At 34.6% G+C, this 16,304-nt stretch overlaps 1 protein-coding gene across 1 annotated transcript; it reads right to left on the bottom strand.

Annotated features, from left to right (window-relative positions):
* Positions 1-558: 558 nt before the first annotated feature.
* LOC129084619 (NKG2-A/NKG2-B type II integral membrane protein-like) lies at positions 559-11,721 on the bottom strand. Its single transcript, XM_054590819.1, has 7 exons — positions 11,529-11,721; positions 9,600-9,675; positions 9,004-9,104; positions 8,468-8,511; positions 6,116-6,277; positions 916-1,016; positions 559-679 (listed from the first exon to the last, which is right to left on the bottom strand). The coding sequence occupies exons 1-7, from the start codon at positions 11,719-11,721 to the stop codon at positions 559-561; spliced, it is 798 nt and encodes a 265-aa protein (XP_054446794.1).
* Between the last annotated feature and the right edge of the window lie 4,583 nt (positions 11,722-16,304).

Raw genomic sequence — 16,304 nt, 5'->3', positions numbered from 1 at the left:
TTTCTATGCCGATATGTTCAGTCCTCAATTTCTGCATTCCAGAGTCATGTAAAATCAATTATACTGAAAATGTTTCTCAAATGGTTCATGTTATTTTAGACTTAGAAGTAACAGTACTTGATATTATAATTCATAATTCACACCTGATTTCCTTTATTAAATAACAGAAGATTTTAAAATGTTGAATATGTACCTGGACATACATATTTTAAAAATCAACATAAGTATAGATTTTATTATAATTCTACAATATCAAGAAGGAAGCATCAGAAAAACTATGGGTTTTAATTGACTATGATGTGTCAAAGTAGATTCATTCTCAGTAACAAATATCCCAGTCCAGTGAGTGACGCAGATAATGGGGAGGCGCTGCACCCAGGGGGCCAGGGGAGATGGGACATCTCAGCACCTCCCTCTTCATTGTGTGGTGAAATAAAACTGAGCTCAAAATAATTTCTTAAAAATCAGTTTTGCAAAAGTAATTGCAGCATTCCTGAAGAAGCTGGAAATGTGACCTTTACAGATGGTGAGAGGAACATTATGCCAAGTGTAGGTAAGCTAAGGTGCCTGGTGCTTACAAACATACGATCTGTTTTCTAAACAAGATGCGAAAGAGAACTTCTCTGGGTCAAAATTTCCATATGCACAACTCTTGCCCAACTCTGAAGTTTTTGGAAATCTGAAAAGCAGAGATAATAAATCATTAATCTGGTGACATGTAAATATTTTAATACATGAAAAACTTATCTACAGTAATATTTACATACTAAATCTGAATATTTCCTAATGTTTTTCTCCAAAGACACTTAAATAGATTTTTCATATCATTGTTTACACATTGCTTTTAATTTGTAAGATTAGGGCCTGATTTGCAAGCACTAGGGAATAAAATATATGCATTCCAAAGACACTTACTTTTTGAAAAGGAATGTTGAGGCATTTTTCCACACCCAGGAAATATTATTTTTCTGTGAAAGTACAATCCATGGAGCTTTTCCGAAAATGTTCAAAAAGTTCTATGCAAAAACAAATTTTAAGGGAAGTTAAGTAAAAGTTGATAGGTTAATTTGCATTTATAAAAAACAAATAAAGTTTGCCGACAGTTAAAAGAGGAGGTGATGGCTAAGTAAACTGCACAGCCCATCGACAACTGATGAAGTGAGTGAATAGGCAAATTAACCACGTCCTGCAATCCAGGAACTGTAGGGGACCCCACCCAGCTGGTCCAGCATATCCAACATCCAGAAGATAATGTTTTATGGAAATACAAAAGACTGAATCACGGTGGAACACCTCAAGATTCACCTGAATTCAGGCAACGGCTGCAATGGAAGCAGCAGTATCCTAACCAACTGGCCAAAGAAACTGGTGAGTCCATTAAACAGTTTGGATCTCTTCCCACCGGTCTCAGTGAACAGCGTGAAAAGAAAACAGGAGATTACTTATTGGTCAATGCACTGCGTCAGTTCAACTTTCCAAAGGCCCGAAGACCAGTTGCTGAGAAAGAGAAAGAGCTTGTTGCAGAAGTGGGGACCGGTCCAAGAGTATCTGGTGGTTTTCCTGAGGAGAGTTCAAAAGTAAGGAATCTTGTGTCTGGGAATAGCCAAACTTACCCTCAATGTCAGGTGCAGGGTGAGGGAATTACAGAGGATGACCTATATCTTACTCATGAGAGGGAGAAGCTTATATTAGGCAAACTGAAGCTGATGTTATGGATATTAATGAACTTCGTAAAGATCTGGGAATCAAAATTCTTGAGCAAAGAAGTGTGATGACATAGAAGCCCAAGCTGAAAATGCACGGGTACGTGTCCAACAAGCCAACCAGCAACCATCAGAGGCAGAAGAATAGGAGAAAAAGGATCTTGCATGTTGCTGTGAGACGCACAAGCCATCAAAGAAAAAGGAAATCGACAACCGGGCTACTGTGGGAGAATAAAACAGAAGTATTAAGCTTTATATCCAATTTTGTTTTATTTATTATTTTAAAGATTCTATTGATGGATTTGTAGAAAGAGGGGAAGGGAGGGAGAAAGAAATGGAAACTTCAATTGGCTGTCTGTCCTACAGACAGGATCCTACACAGACATGTGCTCTGACTGGGAGTCAAACCAGTGACATTTCCCTTTGTGGAATAATGCCCAACCAACTGAGGCACATGGTCACAGCACCTTTTTATATTTTAAGTGACTATACCATAATTCTTTTGTCCCTGGTTTTTCTTTGTACACTGAGATTTTGAATGCAGATTTTGTTGATATTAAACAATGTGAATAATTTTGGACATTAATGAATTGACCTTAGCAAAATGCAACATTGATATTTTCAGAAAACACATTTTGAAGAACAATTTTTTAAAAAATTGTTTTTGCTTACAGTTGACTTTCAATATTGTTTTGTACATGTGTATCCTTGAGAGGTGACTACCCCAATGGATCTGGAACCCATCTGACACTATGCAAGGTCACTAGAATATTATTGACAATATTCTCCATGTTGCGCTTTACATTGCTGTGACTGTTTTTATAACTGGCAATTAAAAACACAACTTTTTGATAAAAGTTTCAAAGTGCACAACCTTTTAAGCTCTTCTTAATTTTCATACTTAGGTAAGCATTTTTACCATTCTTCATTTAAAAAGGGATTAGATGTACACCAAATAAACTCACCTCCTTTTTTAAACCAATATTATTATTTGCTTTGTTTGTTACGTAATTTTTATTGACTTGAGAGAGAACAATCAATTAGTTATCCCGCTTATTTATGCATCCTCGACTGTTTCTCCTCAGTGCATTCAAGGGGTTCAACCAGCAACCTTCGTGTATTCAAATAATGCTCTCACGACCTGACCTACCTGGCTGAACCTATATCAATGTCTTTTAATGTACTAATCAACATTCTGTAGATACAGTTATAGTAGTTTATAATTTGTATTTTATAATCTTCTTCTAAAGCAGTTTGACAAAGGCAAAGTTTTAGATGGCAAGCTATGAGACTTCAAATGGGGACAGACAAAATATTAAGGTACTAAGTACATTGTATATTGGCAAAGAAATTAAAGATGATCTTAACAATGAAGAGCTAAATAAAGTTAATTTTTCTAAGTTATAGTCTTTCAATTTTACACAGGGACACTTTAAGAAAATGTATGAGTACGATTAGCTGAAAGGACAAACAGAACAGTTTTACTGAGAGTTGATAAAAGAGTAACAATAACATGAGTACTTATTATTGGAAAAAGCAGCTAGAGATTCAAATAAGAATAGAGCAAACTTGCAGTCTTCATTTGTAGGACTGCTCCCATTTCTCCCCCGAGCCCTGTCTCAGTACAGCAAGTAGGAATTGTAATGTTTGCTATTTGGGGAATGCTGCAAATATCAATGTTTTGCCACCGGGGAAGACTGGATTAGCAGTGGAAGGGGTTGTTATGTTGCCCACTCCCTTTTCAGGTCAAAACGCTGAATTGACTAGGTTAAAATTGAGGGAAACCATCCTCATTTTACTCTGTTTGTGTCAAACAATATGCCAATAATAAATACAACAAGAAGTTATTAAAAATGAGAACACAGAAGAAGAGATGGTATTAACTCTCTACACGTGTTTTCTTGATGGAAAAGAAAATTTGCACTGTGTAGAAAAAGCACAGATGATCAGCTGGAAAAAAAAGAAAAAAGCCAAGGTGATTTTGAGAACTGATTTTAAAATTATAAGTACTTCTTAGAAACACACACACAAATATATCAAATAGCAGAGGGTAGAAGCCATAGGGACTTGAGGTATTTGAATACATTTTTTAAGAAATCATTGGTTGTCAAGTAAGCTATGCATACGCAAGAGGAATCCCTAGTAATCAAGGTTAAAAATAAATTAATAACAAGGAATTTAAAAATTGAGTCAGCACACTTCAAGAGAGAAGATTCTACACTAATAGTTTACTGAAGTTATAAAAATATAAATCTAAGAAGGATGAAGGAGGATCCATGTTCATTCTAGTATATTGCTGAAAATATATACTAACAAATATTTTAAAAACATGCCAAGCAACTGAAAAATATCTTCCATACTCAGCGGGAACATCCTGCCATAAAACCTAACTTTTACTGGGACAAGACGTTGGATTCATTGTACAAATATTTAATAGTTACTATTATAAATAAATATTTACCTAATATTCATTTTTAAGATTATGTTCAAATAACTACATGAAAATATAATGGCAGCGACAGAACAATTAGGGAAATAAAAACGGTATGACTGAATCAAATAAAATTGTGCGTTGAGAATCATTACCTATGTTAAAAATTTCAATACATTTACATAAATTTTGAGATGCAGAAGAAAGAAGTGAGGAAATTAAAGATGGAGTGATAGAAGGGATTGATTCCTGAGGGTGGAGAGAGAAAGAGGGACAAATTAATGGAGCCTCAGAGAGCTTGAGAATGTTATCAGTAAAACCAACACTGGTGTAAATATTGCCTGAGACTAAAAAGAGAGACAGGAAAAGACCAAAAAATAATTTTTGACACACAATGAATGAACAACTTCTCAAATTTTATGTTAAAATATATGTATGCCCATGCATATAATGTCATTTATGAAGACAAGATCATCTGCTATACATTATTCTGCATGATTTAGATGATGATGTAGAAAAGTATAAACTTTGCTTCTACCACACAGCATTACAGACACAACATCACACAAATATAAATTCTCAAAATCTTATAAACCTAAATGTAAAAGTCAATCAATAAAGAAAGGAGATAAACCATACAGAGAAAAGCAGTAGATTATCTGCATGAACTTTGACTAAATCCTGAAATATGTCCAAAATAATCACTACCACCCAAACTGAGATATTCGACTTTGGTAACATTAATAAATGCTGGTCATGAAAGACTCCAACAGGAGAAGAAAATTGTAATCAACAGTCAAGAAAGCCATTTGCATCTTACAGATTCAGAAAGAGTCATATCCAAAATATAACAACTTCTAAGAAGGAAAATAACAGGTGACATACAGGAAAATGGTCAAAAGACATGAATACGCACTTCTCATTCTCACAGTGGCGAATTTCATAGTGAATTGTGCTCTGAAGGATGTGTTCAATAGATCAGTGTCAGGACAACGCCTAGTAATGGCACAATGATACTCATATAATGATCAGAATTGGCGGCACTAAAATTCCTGGCAATACTAAATTTTGGATCATGACACTATTGGATATACTGTGTATTTACACAATAAACTAGAAAGTGCTGGCATAATTTAATATATTAGGCACATACATATGCAATCTCTCTCTGATGCAAAAAAAGCACTGCGTTTTAACTATACACATATACAATTGTAATAATTATATTTATAAATTAGTATATTATAAACATAACAATTATCATAAAAATATATATTATATGTATTACTTGTATATAATGTAAATTATTTTAAGTGATCTGGAAAAAAGACATGCATAAGGATTTTTATTAAATAATTACCCATAATACCCACACACTAAAACATCTATATTCTGAATAGAGTAGATTGAACATGCCAGGTATATACAATATAGAAGTGAACAGTAACAAACTTCAGGTAAATGCAAAAATATGGATTCATTGGAAAAAAAAGTCATGTGAGAGTTAATGGAGACACGTACAATGCATAATGGAGGATTCCCATTATATAAAATCCAAAGTTAAGGCAAAGATAATTTGTAATATGAAATATCAGAATAGTGGTTAAATGAGGAGGGAGGAGAAGTGATGAGAGAGCGCACAGGAGCGGACTGGCAACATCCAGTTCACGATCGAATCTCAGCTTATAATAGGAACAACGATATCTATAGTTTCCATGACCATGGTGAAATTAAGTAACAAAGATCACGTTAGGGTAGAAAGCATTTATAGAAGCATGTTTGTCTCTGAAAACCAAGAACTGGAAACTATTAAATGGACTTTAATGGCCTCAGATATAAATAAAATATTATAGAGTCAAACAATAAAATATTAAGTCTTTAAAAGAAATAAACTACAGATATATCCAAACACATGAATTCCACAAAAATATAAAATAAAATACCCTTTTAAATAACATGTTGGAAACACTAAAAATCTTACCATTTCTCCTTTATCATCTACATAGAGCAGGACAGAGTTCTTAGAAGCACAGGCCACCCGGCTCTCATTCCATGTCTTTTGTTCAGTACTGATGTAGTAGCAATTGTTGGAATACATTAACCACTCCGGTGGACATCGACCACAACGAGATGCTGAAGAAAGGTAATGTATTCTTATCCAAGAACAATGCACATTTGAAAATGAAAATTAATTTTGGTATTTGCATAAGTGGCGACACAGCAGTGCAGATCCTACGTATATATCCTCACAGACTGGTGTGTATAAAACAAAATACACTCACACAAACTCACAGAGAAGGGTCAGCTTCTTATTCCCAAATTTGTGTGCCCATATTAAGCCAATACATAAACAAAAATATCCCCTTTCTTTATGCCCTGAATGTCAATGAATGAAGCCCCTTTTTTAGAAAACCAAAATTATCTTTGAGCCCATTGGCAACAGTGGGTGTGATGATTTCAAATAAATATTCCTTCATACTTTTGCCTAAGGAAAACACTCTTGTACACTCATTATTTATGGACATTTATTGCCCAGTACTATAATTTATGTTCTTCCCACCAAAAAAAGAAAACAAAACTCTAAATTTTGACTACAGTAGAGACAAAGTATGAACTGTACTAGTATCACAACTTCGGAAATAATTATGTATCTTTCCATTCCCTGTTGTCAAAGAAGAATTTTTCTTTCTTACTTATTTTTGTACTGTTGTTCAGTTGCATTCGTCCCGCCGTTTCCCCATTGCCCACCCCGCCCAGCCCCCTCCCACTCCCGCAGTCAGTCTGCCCCATTGTCTGTGTCCGTGAGCCTTCTACTCCCGTTCCTTTGCTTGCCCCTTCCCCTTCTCTGTGATGATTTTAAGTCCATATATCCTCATATTTTTGGTTAAGAAAAACACTTGTCTATATGCATTACTTATGTACATTTATTTAATGTTTATGTTCCCCCCACCATGAAAAAGAAACTTAAATTTTGACTCTGTTGGCGACAAAGTATGGGCTGTACTACTATTAGAGCTTAGAAAATAATTCTGTACCTTTCGGCTCTCCTGTTGTCCAGTTCTCTGTCTGGTTCTCTGGTGTACCTTTCTGATTCCCTGCTAAAATAATATATAATTTATATTATATACAAGAAAGAAGACTTATTCTGCACCAGTATTACATTCGCTAGAAAAAAATTATTATACACAATTAACGTTGATCTAAATAAAGCAAAATAGTTTTGTTTCTTACTTTGAAATGTGGTATATGGTCTAGGATTAAAATAACCTGGAATAAAATAGATTTTACCAAGGAAAATTAATGAAACAATGATAATTTGGGGGAAAACGTTTCAAAAGCCTTGAGAAGCCAACTTCACCAACTCTTACACTTTATGGATTAATCAATATGAGGAATTTATTTGTATTTCTTAAAAAATGTTTCTGATATATAAACCTTTTGGAGAAATTCAGGATAACAATTTTGCCCATAGTTTAAAGACATACTTTAAAATGGGAGCTTTTTCTATAAAATTATGAAGTGTTTAGAGGCACTAATGAACATAAAAATTATGAATTTTAACTGAACACAGTTTGAATTAAAAAAATTAACCTACATATATGCATACATATACATAACACATACATCAGCATAATATCTATACACACTTACAGGCTGATACATATAAAACAAAAAGCACTCATACACACATCAGGAAGAAAGGACATCTCTCATCCCTTAATATTAGTACCACATTAAAAAATACATAAAAATATATCTGTACTCTCATGTCCAGAAAGTCAATGAATGCAGCCTATTTTTTTTTTAAATAGAAGAGCTATGTTATTTGTTCATCTTTTACAGTAGGAGGACATTTAAGCCCATTGGTCACAATGGGTATAGTGATTTTATTTTATTCATTTACTTTTTATCCTCACACGAGGATGGGCTTATTGATCTTAAGGAGAGACGAAAGGAGAGAAAGAGAGAGAAACAGGGATGGGAGAGAGAAATATTGACGAGTTGCCTCCTGTATGCGCTCCATACAGGGATTGAACAGACAACCTGGGTATGAGCTTTGACGAAGAATCAAACCTGCAATATTTTCGTGTACGGGAGCACATTCTAGTCAGCTGAGGCACCAAGTCAGGGACGGACATGGTAACTTTGAATTTGTAGTTCTTCACATAAGAAGAAAACACTCTCCAATAATCAATATTTATGAACACTTAATTGCCATATTTTATAAGGTATATTCTCCATAAAATATACTATATTTTTGTTTTCCCTAAAATGGAGAATATAAACTGTATTTAAAGCAGAAGTTTGAAAATCATAATGTATATGTTTCCATCCTTCCTACTGTAGACAAAATGCCCCTCTCCAGTTTTACAAAACCTAGAAAAATTTACAGTGATTCTCCTAATAAAAATGAATACTGCTCAAATTAAAACATCATAATTTCAGTTTCTGAGATTGAAATTTGGTGAATTTTTAGGAGAAGAAAAATCTGAAGTAAAGTTGATTTCACAAAGAAAAATGAATACAATAATAACAATTTAAGGGAAGAGTACTTCAAAAGACTGTAGGATCACACTTCACCATTTCTTACAATATTGATTTAACCAATCTCAATGATTCATTTGTATTTCTCCATAAGATTTTTTAGATTTCCAAAGCAAATATTTGAGTAACGAAATTGGAATAAATGAATATGAGTAAAAAGCTCTCTACAATCATTCTCTTATGCATTTGACAATTCAAGATAACATTCCACAATTATCTAAATGCTTCCTCTAAATGAGACCTCTATTCCACAATGTCATAAATGTTTAGAAGCACTGAGATACATTAAGATGGGAAGTTCTCCTGAAATATTTCAAAACTTACAGAAAGTTAGTAGCATCACTCTTACTATAGTGAACATCAAGATAAAGCAGATGAACCCCAGGATCCCAACCACGAGCTTCTCTGTAGGTGATGGAGAATCCGCAGCGAGAGAAACCAGAAAGAGAAACATCGTTTAGACAGTTTTCATGCATGAGAGCCCCCCCCAACACAGGGAATCATATAAATAAACTTGAACCCCCCCAAAGCCAACTCTATCACTGTAATCTTGCTCTCAGAATATGCTGTTGCATCATCAGGAAATATAATGCTTCATGAGTTGTTGATCAAATCCTACAACTTACAACAATGCCTGAAAATAATGAGTCCTCAGGATTCATATGAGGATATGGTATTGCAACTTTAAGCCCTGATCCTCACAAATGAAAAAACATGTGAGCTATATCCCTACCCTTTCTCCCACAAGTCTTCACGCCAACTATACCTGCTAGAGCAGTTACACTGTGCGTCTATTAAATATGTAACCTTTGCAGTGGTCATTCTTGTCTTTCCACTGAAGATCTTGAGAAGCATTTTCAACCTTTATTCCCACAGAGGATATCTGCTGTTGTAAAATGGAGCTTTTCATGTCCTTACCTTTCCTTTGCTGTCTCCTGGAGTCCTTTGCCAGATTCAGTTCTGAGTCGTTTTCCTGCTGGAGATCCATCTCTGCAGCTGAGTAATGTCAGCGATGGTGCCTATGGTATCAGTGCTTCAGTGTTAACACATGATGTGCGTAACGACAAGATCCCTTAGAGGGTCAAAGTGGGTGGAGTGTGAGATAAGAAGCAGCGCTCACTTTGCACTTGACCAACGTGAAGTCTTGTTCTAATTTAAGTAGAGACTCAAATAGAGGTTTCTGGGAGAACAATGGTTTTTCTTTTTAATGATATTCTATGTTTGACATATTATTGTTTGAAACAATGAAAAGTAGTAAGTTAGCAAAGAATAAAGCAGTTCAGAAAAATATCTATATAAAGACAGATTCCACTGAAACATTTTAAAAGAATAGCTGTGAAAATTAAAATGTTATATGAAAAGAGACAGTACACCAACTTTAATAGCAAATTTTAAATCCATCGTTGTTTAAAGGCTGAGTGTGCTAACGTTGGGGGAAATAGTCATGTTAGCATATATAGTAATCAACTGCAATAAAATTAAGTCACAATTATCAGGTAAAAGGACAGAAGAGGTGCTATCCAATGATATTTTATTTTGAATACTTATAGAGTTCTGAGAGATCATTTACACTTTAATGAAATATTTTATACGTTAAAAAGTGTTACATGACACAGTAAAGTTATCCAAAGCTTAATTAATAGGTAAAACAATAGAATATTAATGTATTTTTAAATATATTTTACACAAGTAACTTGCAACTTATTTAATAGTTAAGATATGAAACCACAAAATGATGCATAAATATGTTGGAGATCATTTATGAAGGAACATTTATGGTTGGTGCAAATGTCCAGAAAATCCCTTTTGCTGTCAAATTCTGTGAAAGTAGCTTTAGTACAGAGTGAAATGGAATAAATCAGTAAATGTAATTGAATAATTCAGTCATTAGCACTGCGGCGGTGAGATTTGGAATACATCGTAGCTTTGAAATTTGCAATGTATGACCTTTAAAAACATTTAGTGTCTAGCAACCTAGTGTGCTAATGACAATGGAAATAAAAATATGTGAAATACAATGCATGTAAAACACTTAATACTCAACAAGTTTTCCAAATTACTTGATTTAAGTATTGGAACACAGTTGCCATGTACCAATTTTTACTTATATCAGACAGTGTAACAATTCCTGCCAGAGGAGTACCTTATCAGTGTGGCATCTCTTTTTGCAACGTTTTGTTCAGTTTCTAAAAAATCTTTTGATTGTTTATAATTAAATTTAAATAAGCATTTTACAGAGACTACTAAATCTTGATTTTTGCTGCAAGTCAAACAGCTTTTATTTAATTGAAATGCATCATTGAGGAATTATATTTGACCTTCATGATTTGACGAATTCATTTTAAGAATCTATTTTACCACCTGGATTAAATATAAAGTAATATACATACAATTATATGTATTAATTACAAAATCCAAAGTTAACTGTTCTTTGTCATGATTCTCATGGTTCTTTCATTTAAGTTATACTGATTTTCAAACTGAAATATACATGTGTGTATTCTTGTTAGTAATTTTGCACAGGCAAAAATTTGAAATTGTTTCATATTTTACTCTTTACTGTAAAGTGTGCAAAAAAGAATACCAGTGTTTTTTTTATTTGATTGTACATTAAGTGGACTTCATTTGTATCGCACTTAGCACTTGTCATTTGCCATTAAATGAGTCAGGTCAGTAGAGAAATGGGAGAGAAGAGATGTCTACCTCTAGGAGCCAGAAAACCCTGCACCCTCTAGAGGAGACCTGGTTGCTCGTGTCAACAACAACATCTGTGGTCCTCACAGGCTGCCCCTTGAAGATGGAGAGTAAAGAAAAGTTAGAAAGAGGTAGACTTCTCATCATAGCGTCACTTAAGTTTGAACAGGAAATGCTTACACTTGGGCAATTTTGAAGATGGTTTATCTCATCACACACCACCAGAATATAAGAGACTTGAACTTGTAGGGCATCATTTAGTTTATCCAGTGATAAGTGCCTCTGGGAAATCTGAGAAATTAGTTTCATATCCTCAAAGATTTCCGGGACAAAAACTTGGCCATCCATGCTGTTAACTTCCCTCCATCTTAAAAATTACAAACACTGAAAACTTAGGCCTTGTTAAGAGTATCCTAGATGTTTAAGTCCTACTCTCAGACAAGGCTGCTAAATAGTGGCATTACCTAAATTCATTTATACTCTCATTGTCTTTCAGTTTTAATGGGAAAAACTAAAATCATAATCCCATTAACAACAGGTACTCAATGATATTTGTCTCTAATATTCTGAAGAATGACAACATTTTCAACTTAGGATAGCTGTCGCAAATATTAATTACCAAACTTATCTCCTCTATCTCTCTGCCCTCAATTTTTAAAAAAAGTTGAATTAAGTTTTGTAATTTTTATATAAGTAATTTATGTTTCCACCGATTAAAAACAAGTGTCTCTGTGAAGGAGAAAACATTAAACAACATTGCACTCTACCATAATGCAAGAGATTGAAATATTCAAATACTACTCATTATAATATTCATTAATTCATCCTCCACTCATAATGAGTGGTCTGTATTTAAATAGAAATATTTGTTTTAAATGACAAAAGCCAAAATATAACTATGTAGGAAGAAAACAAATTTACTTTTTACAAGTTTCACATAACCACAATCTGGGAGTGCACACAGTAGTTTTGAAAACAGAAGTTAAATGACACACGAGTATCAGAAGAAATAAATAATTAAACCTGGGTTATCCAGTGTGTATCAAATGGAATCCTTTTCATCTGTCTCATATGTATTAACAAAAGACAGGCTATTTATCCATCACTGGTAAGTAAGTCATTAATGAAAATACCATGTGGTCCAGCAATCCAACCCCTGGGGATCTATCCAAAGAAAGTGATACAATTGTTAGGAAGAAGTGTCTGCATTCCCGGGTTATTTAAGGTCTGAAATCAACCTCTGTGTGCTTAATGGATGAATCAACTAAAAAAAGTTATACACACACACATAATAATAATGAATTATTATTCAGCCTTGAGAAACCAGGATGAACCCGAAGGCATTTTGCTAAGTGAGGCCTGAGTGTCTAATGTATTACATGGTGGCTATAGTCACAAACACTGTATGCATACTTGAAATTTACTAAGACATAGATCTTAAATGTTCTCACCAAAGGGAAAAAAGGTAACAAAAAACAACAGCTTGTAAAAATTTTAATTGCTATGCAACCCTGTTGAATATAAGAATTTCTAAGAGAAGATTCTACAATTGGTAGTTACGCAGTTGTCATGGTAATATAAAGCATAAGAAATACAGTCAATAATATTGAAATAACTTCATATACTGCCAGGTGGGTACTAGACTTATCTGAGGATTGCTTCACAAGTTATGTAAGGGTCTAACCACTATGCTGTACCCCTGAAACAACATACAATGATGTTGAATGCCAACTGTAGTTGAAAGTTAAAAAACAAAGCAAAATTGCATTTGCAAATATAAGATATTTCATAATATGGTTTTATCTCCTTGTCTAAGTGCAAAGTATGAAAGCCCTGTGAACAATATCATTACTTATTGCTTGTTATATTCATATACATCGATATATGAATATATATTCATATGCATTCAGATTCATATATATCTGTACATATCATAGGTACTCATCTTTCACAGACTGGCTTATTTCACTCAGCATAATGCTCTCCAGTTCCATCCATGCTGTTGAGAAAGGGATGCTGCATAGTATTCTATTGTGTAAATGGACCATAGTTGTTTATCTACTCATTTACCGGTGGGCACTGAGGCTATTTCCAGCACCTGGCTATTGTAAATAGCGGTGCTATGAACGTAGGGTGCATAAGCTGTTTTCAACTTGTGACTCAGGATTCTTAAGATATAATTCTGGTGTGAATGCAGACTGGTGCAGCCACTGTAGAAACCAGTGTGACATTTCCTTAAAAAAACTAAACATGTTTGTTATATTTTGAAGTGTTAAGAATGGCGAAATATTTTAATTGTCATGGAGCTATGGATTCTGAGTCAACTGTTGCTTCTGATTTTGTGACAGGACATTTACCCCTCTCCTCTGAGAGCCTTCACTTCACACTCCCGCCTTTAACACATACACGGTTGGAATGGACTTTTCACAAACACTAAACCAAATGCTGTTTCCAATTACAGTGATAGTCAGACAAAAAAAAAAATTGGACATTCATATGTTTTTTCAACTCATTTTCTAGTATCAAATGTCCACACCTCCCCAAATTGAGAATTAATGTCTCACTAGATGTGAGAATGTGACCATATCTGGGAACTGGGTCTTTGCAAATGTAATCAAGTTAAGATCAGGTTATACTGCTATAGGAAGGGCCTAATTAATACATATGTTATCCTATAAGAAAAGGGACATTTGGACACAGAGACAGAGACACATGATGAGAACAATGAGCTGACAGAGGCAGAGACTGGAGCAGGATGTCTGTAAGCCAAGGAGTGCCGAGGCCTGAGGGCTACACAAAAAACTAAGAGGAATACAAGGCCCAGAGTCTCCCCTGGATCGTCACAGTGAAGATAGCTCTATTGACACTTTCATTTCAGAGTCTAAGCTTCAAAAACTCTGAAAGAATAACTGTTTTTCGTGTCAGCCAGAAAACGTTAAAGTCACGGTAGAGCAGAACTAAAGCCATTGATTGTGGGGGGGGGGGGGCATTAATGTCTTGTACAAAAAGACATCAAGGTCCTATGATGTGTTTGAGTGTGATATTATGTTACAGAATTACATGCTTATGATTTGTACTAAAAGATTTGGTATCGATTACTAGCGCATAAAAAGGAACATTATGTGTGCCAAACTCTGAATAAGATGTTAGGAGGTATAAATGCTGCATGAAAACATTTTGAAAAGAGTTAGAATATCCATGAGTGCCATCTGAGAGGAAGCTGCAATTCTGCTGGAATCCCTGGGAACATCATATTTGGACAGATACATAAGCTGGCGTGGAAACTAGCCATGTCAATAAATTTGCTCCTAATCATCACAAAGTATCAGTCATTGTGGTCTCAAAGACATTCTCCATTCCCAGAGCTTGTTGCTTATTTCTTCTTTTTTGTTATTTATGCTGAACATCTGTGAAGGGTAGAGAAATTCAAACAAACTCTTCAATCATTATGATGCTCCTTGTCATAGTCATTTTACATGAGAAAAGTAGCTGTTGGGATGAACAGGGTGTTAATTATACACACAAAAGTCACAGTTTTACCGACATCATCCAAAGAAGTCTGACTACTTTTGGGGGGAATTTTGGCTTTGATCAATTAATTTCCTTTTCTGACTTATTCTCCTGATCATTTCATTGGTGATTTCCCCTCAAAAGTTTCATGATTTCTCTGTTTGTTTCTCTATATTGATAACTGGTTATTTAACTGAGAAGTTATTTTGATCACAAAATAGTCTATCTATTAATTTGTTAATTATTTTAGTTAAAATACAAAGAAACATATCAGGCAATACTGAAATGATGTGAGGAGCAATGTGGCTCCACAGTGTATGTGGATAATTTACATTCTGAGCTCTGGCATTTCCATCACCTTTGTAAGAAGTCATGACTGCTGGTGTCCTGCTCTCCTCTGCCCATGTTTCTATGGCTATTATTGTAGATTATATTGTTTTTTGGGGACTCTACATTTTTTTCTCTGGCCACAATGAGAAAAGTACACTTTGCAGAATATTCATAAGGTTGGCCATGTGACTTGTTTGGATAATATAGTTAGTGTTTGCGAAAGTAACAGTTTTTGAGTTCTGAGCACAGGCATTAAGAACCACATTTCTGCAAGTCCTGCTGAGAGTGGCTTAATCACCATCATGACAAGGTCACATATCATGCAGCCCACTGGTAGGAGAATAAAATATGTAAAAAAGATCTGAACTGACTCTGTGGTCACGAGCTACGCCCATACATGCTCAGCCTGTATCAACTGAAAGCCAACAAAACCACAAATGGGTAACTGAGAAAAGTTGAGTCCAAAAGTGTTTGTTTGTAAATGTCAATGCAACAGGGTTGTTTCTAACACAACTTTGACAATTTGATACAACATACATGTTATATGAAATTAATTTTGAATAATCACATTTTTCTCTATATGAATCTCAGGAATAAATATAGAGAATATAAAGACAATATATTCAAAGAGATGAATGTGCAGGAGCTATTAATATTCTCAAATAATAAGCCAGTATAGGAAGAATTATACCCAAGAATCCTTAAACACCAAATCACAAGAGCCAGTGCACCCCAATGTTCATGGCAGCATAATTTACCATAGCAAAGTTCTGGAAACAGCTTAAGTGCCCATCCGTAAATGAGTGGATCAAAACATTGTGGTACATTTACACAGTGGAATATTATGCAGCGGAAAGAAGGAACTCCTTCCAACCACGACAGCATGGATGAAACTGGAGAGTATTATGCTAAGTGAAATAGCCAGGCAGGGAAAGATAAGTACAGTATATCTCATCTATAAGTGGAACCTAATTAACAAAACAAACAAGGTAGCAAAATAGAACCAGAGACATTGAAATAAAGAATAAACTGACAGTGACCGGGGTGGGGGAATGGGGGAGGGAGATAGCGTGGGGAAGAAAGGAAAGGGC

Source organism: Pteronotus mesoamericanus, unplaced genomic scaffold (genome assembly GCF_021234165.1).
Source record: "Pteronotus mesoamericanus isolate MK-2021 breed Mesoamerican mustached bat unplaced genomic scaffold, CSHL_Meso_final scaffold_21, whole genome shotgun sequence".
NCBI lineage: Eukaryota > Metazoa > Chordata > Mammalia > Chiroptera > Mormoopidae > Pteronotus > Pteronotus mesoamericanus.
Note: the sequence above shows the minus strand (reverse complement) of the source record. Positions and strands in the feature narration are given on the sequence as shown.

Coding starts and splice junctions, on each gene's coding strand:
- LOC129084619 (XM_054590819.1), bottom strand. CDS start 11,721: ATGGATGGCCAAGTTTTTGTCCCGGAAATCTTTGAGGATATGAAACTA. Junction 9,105..9,599: donor TCCAGGAGACAGCAAAGGAA/AGGTAAGGACAT, acceptor TTCTCTCGCTGC/GGATTCTCCATCACCTACAG. Junction 6,278..8,467: donor TTTTGTCTACAGTAGGAAGG/ATGGAAACATAT, acceptor AGAATACATTAC/CTTTCTTCAGCATCTCGTTG.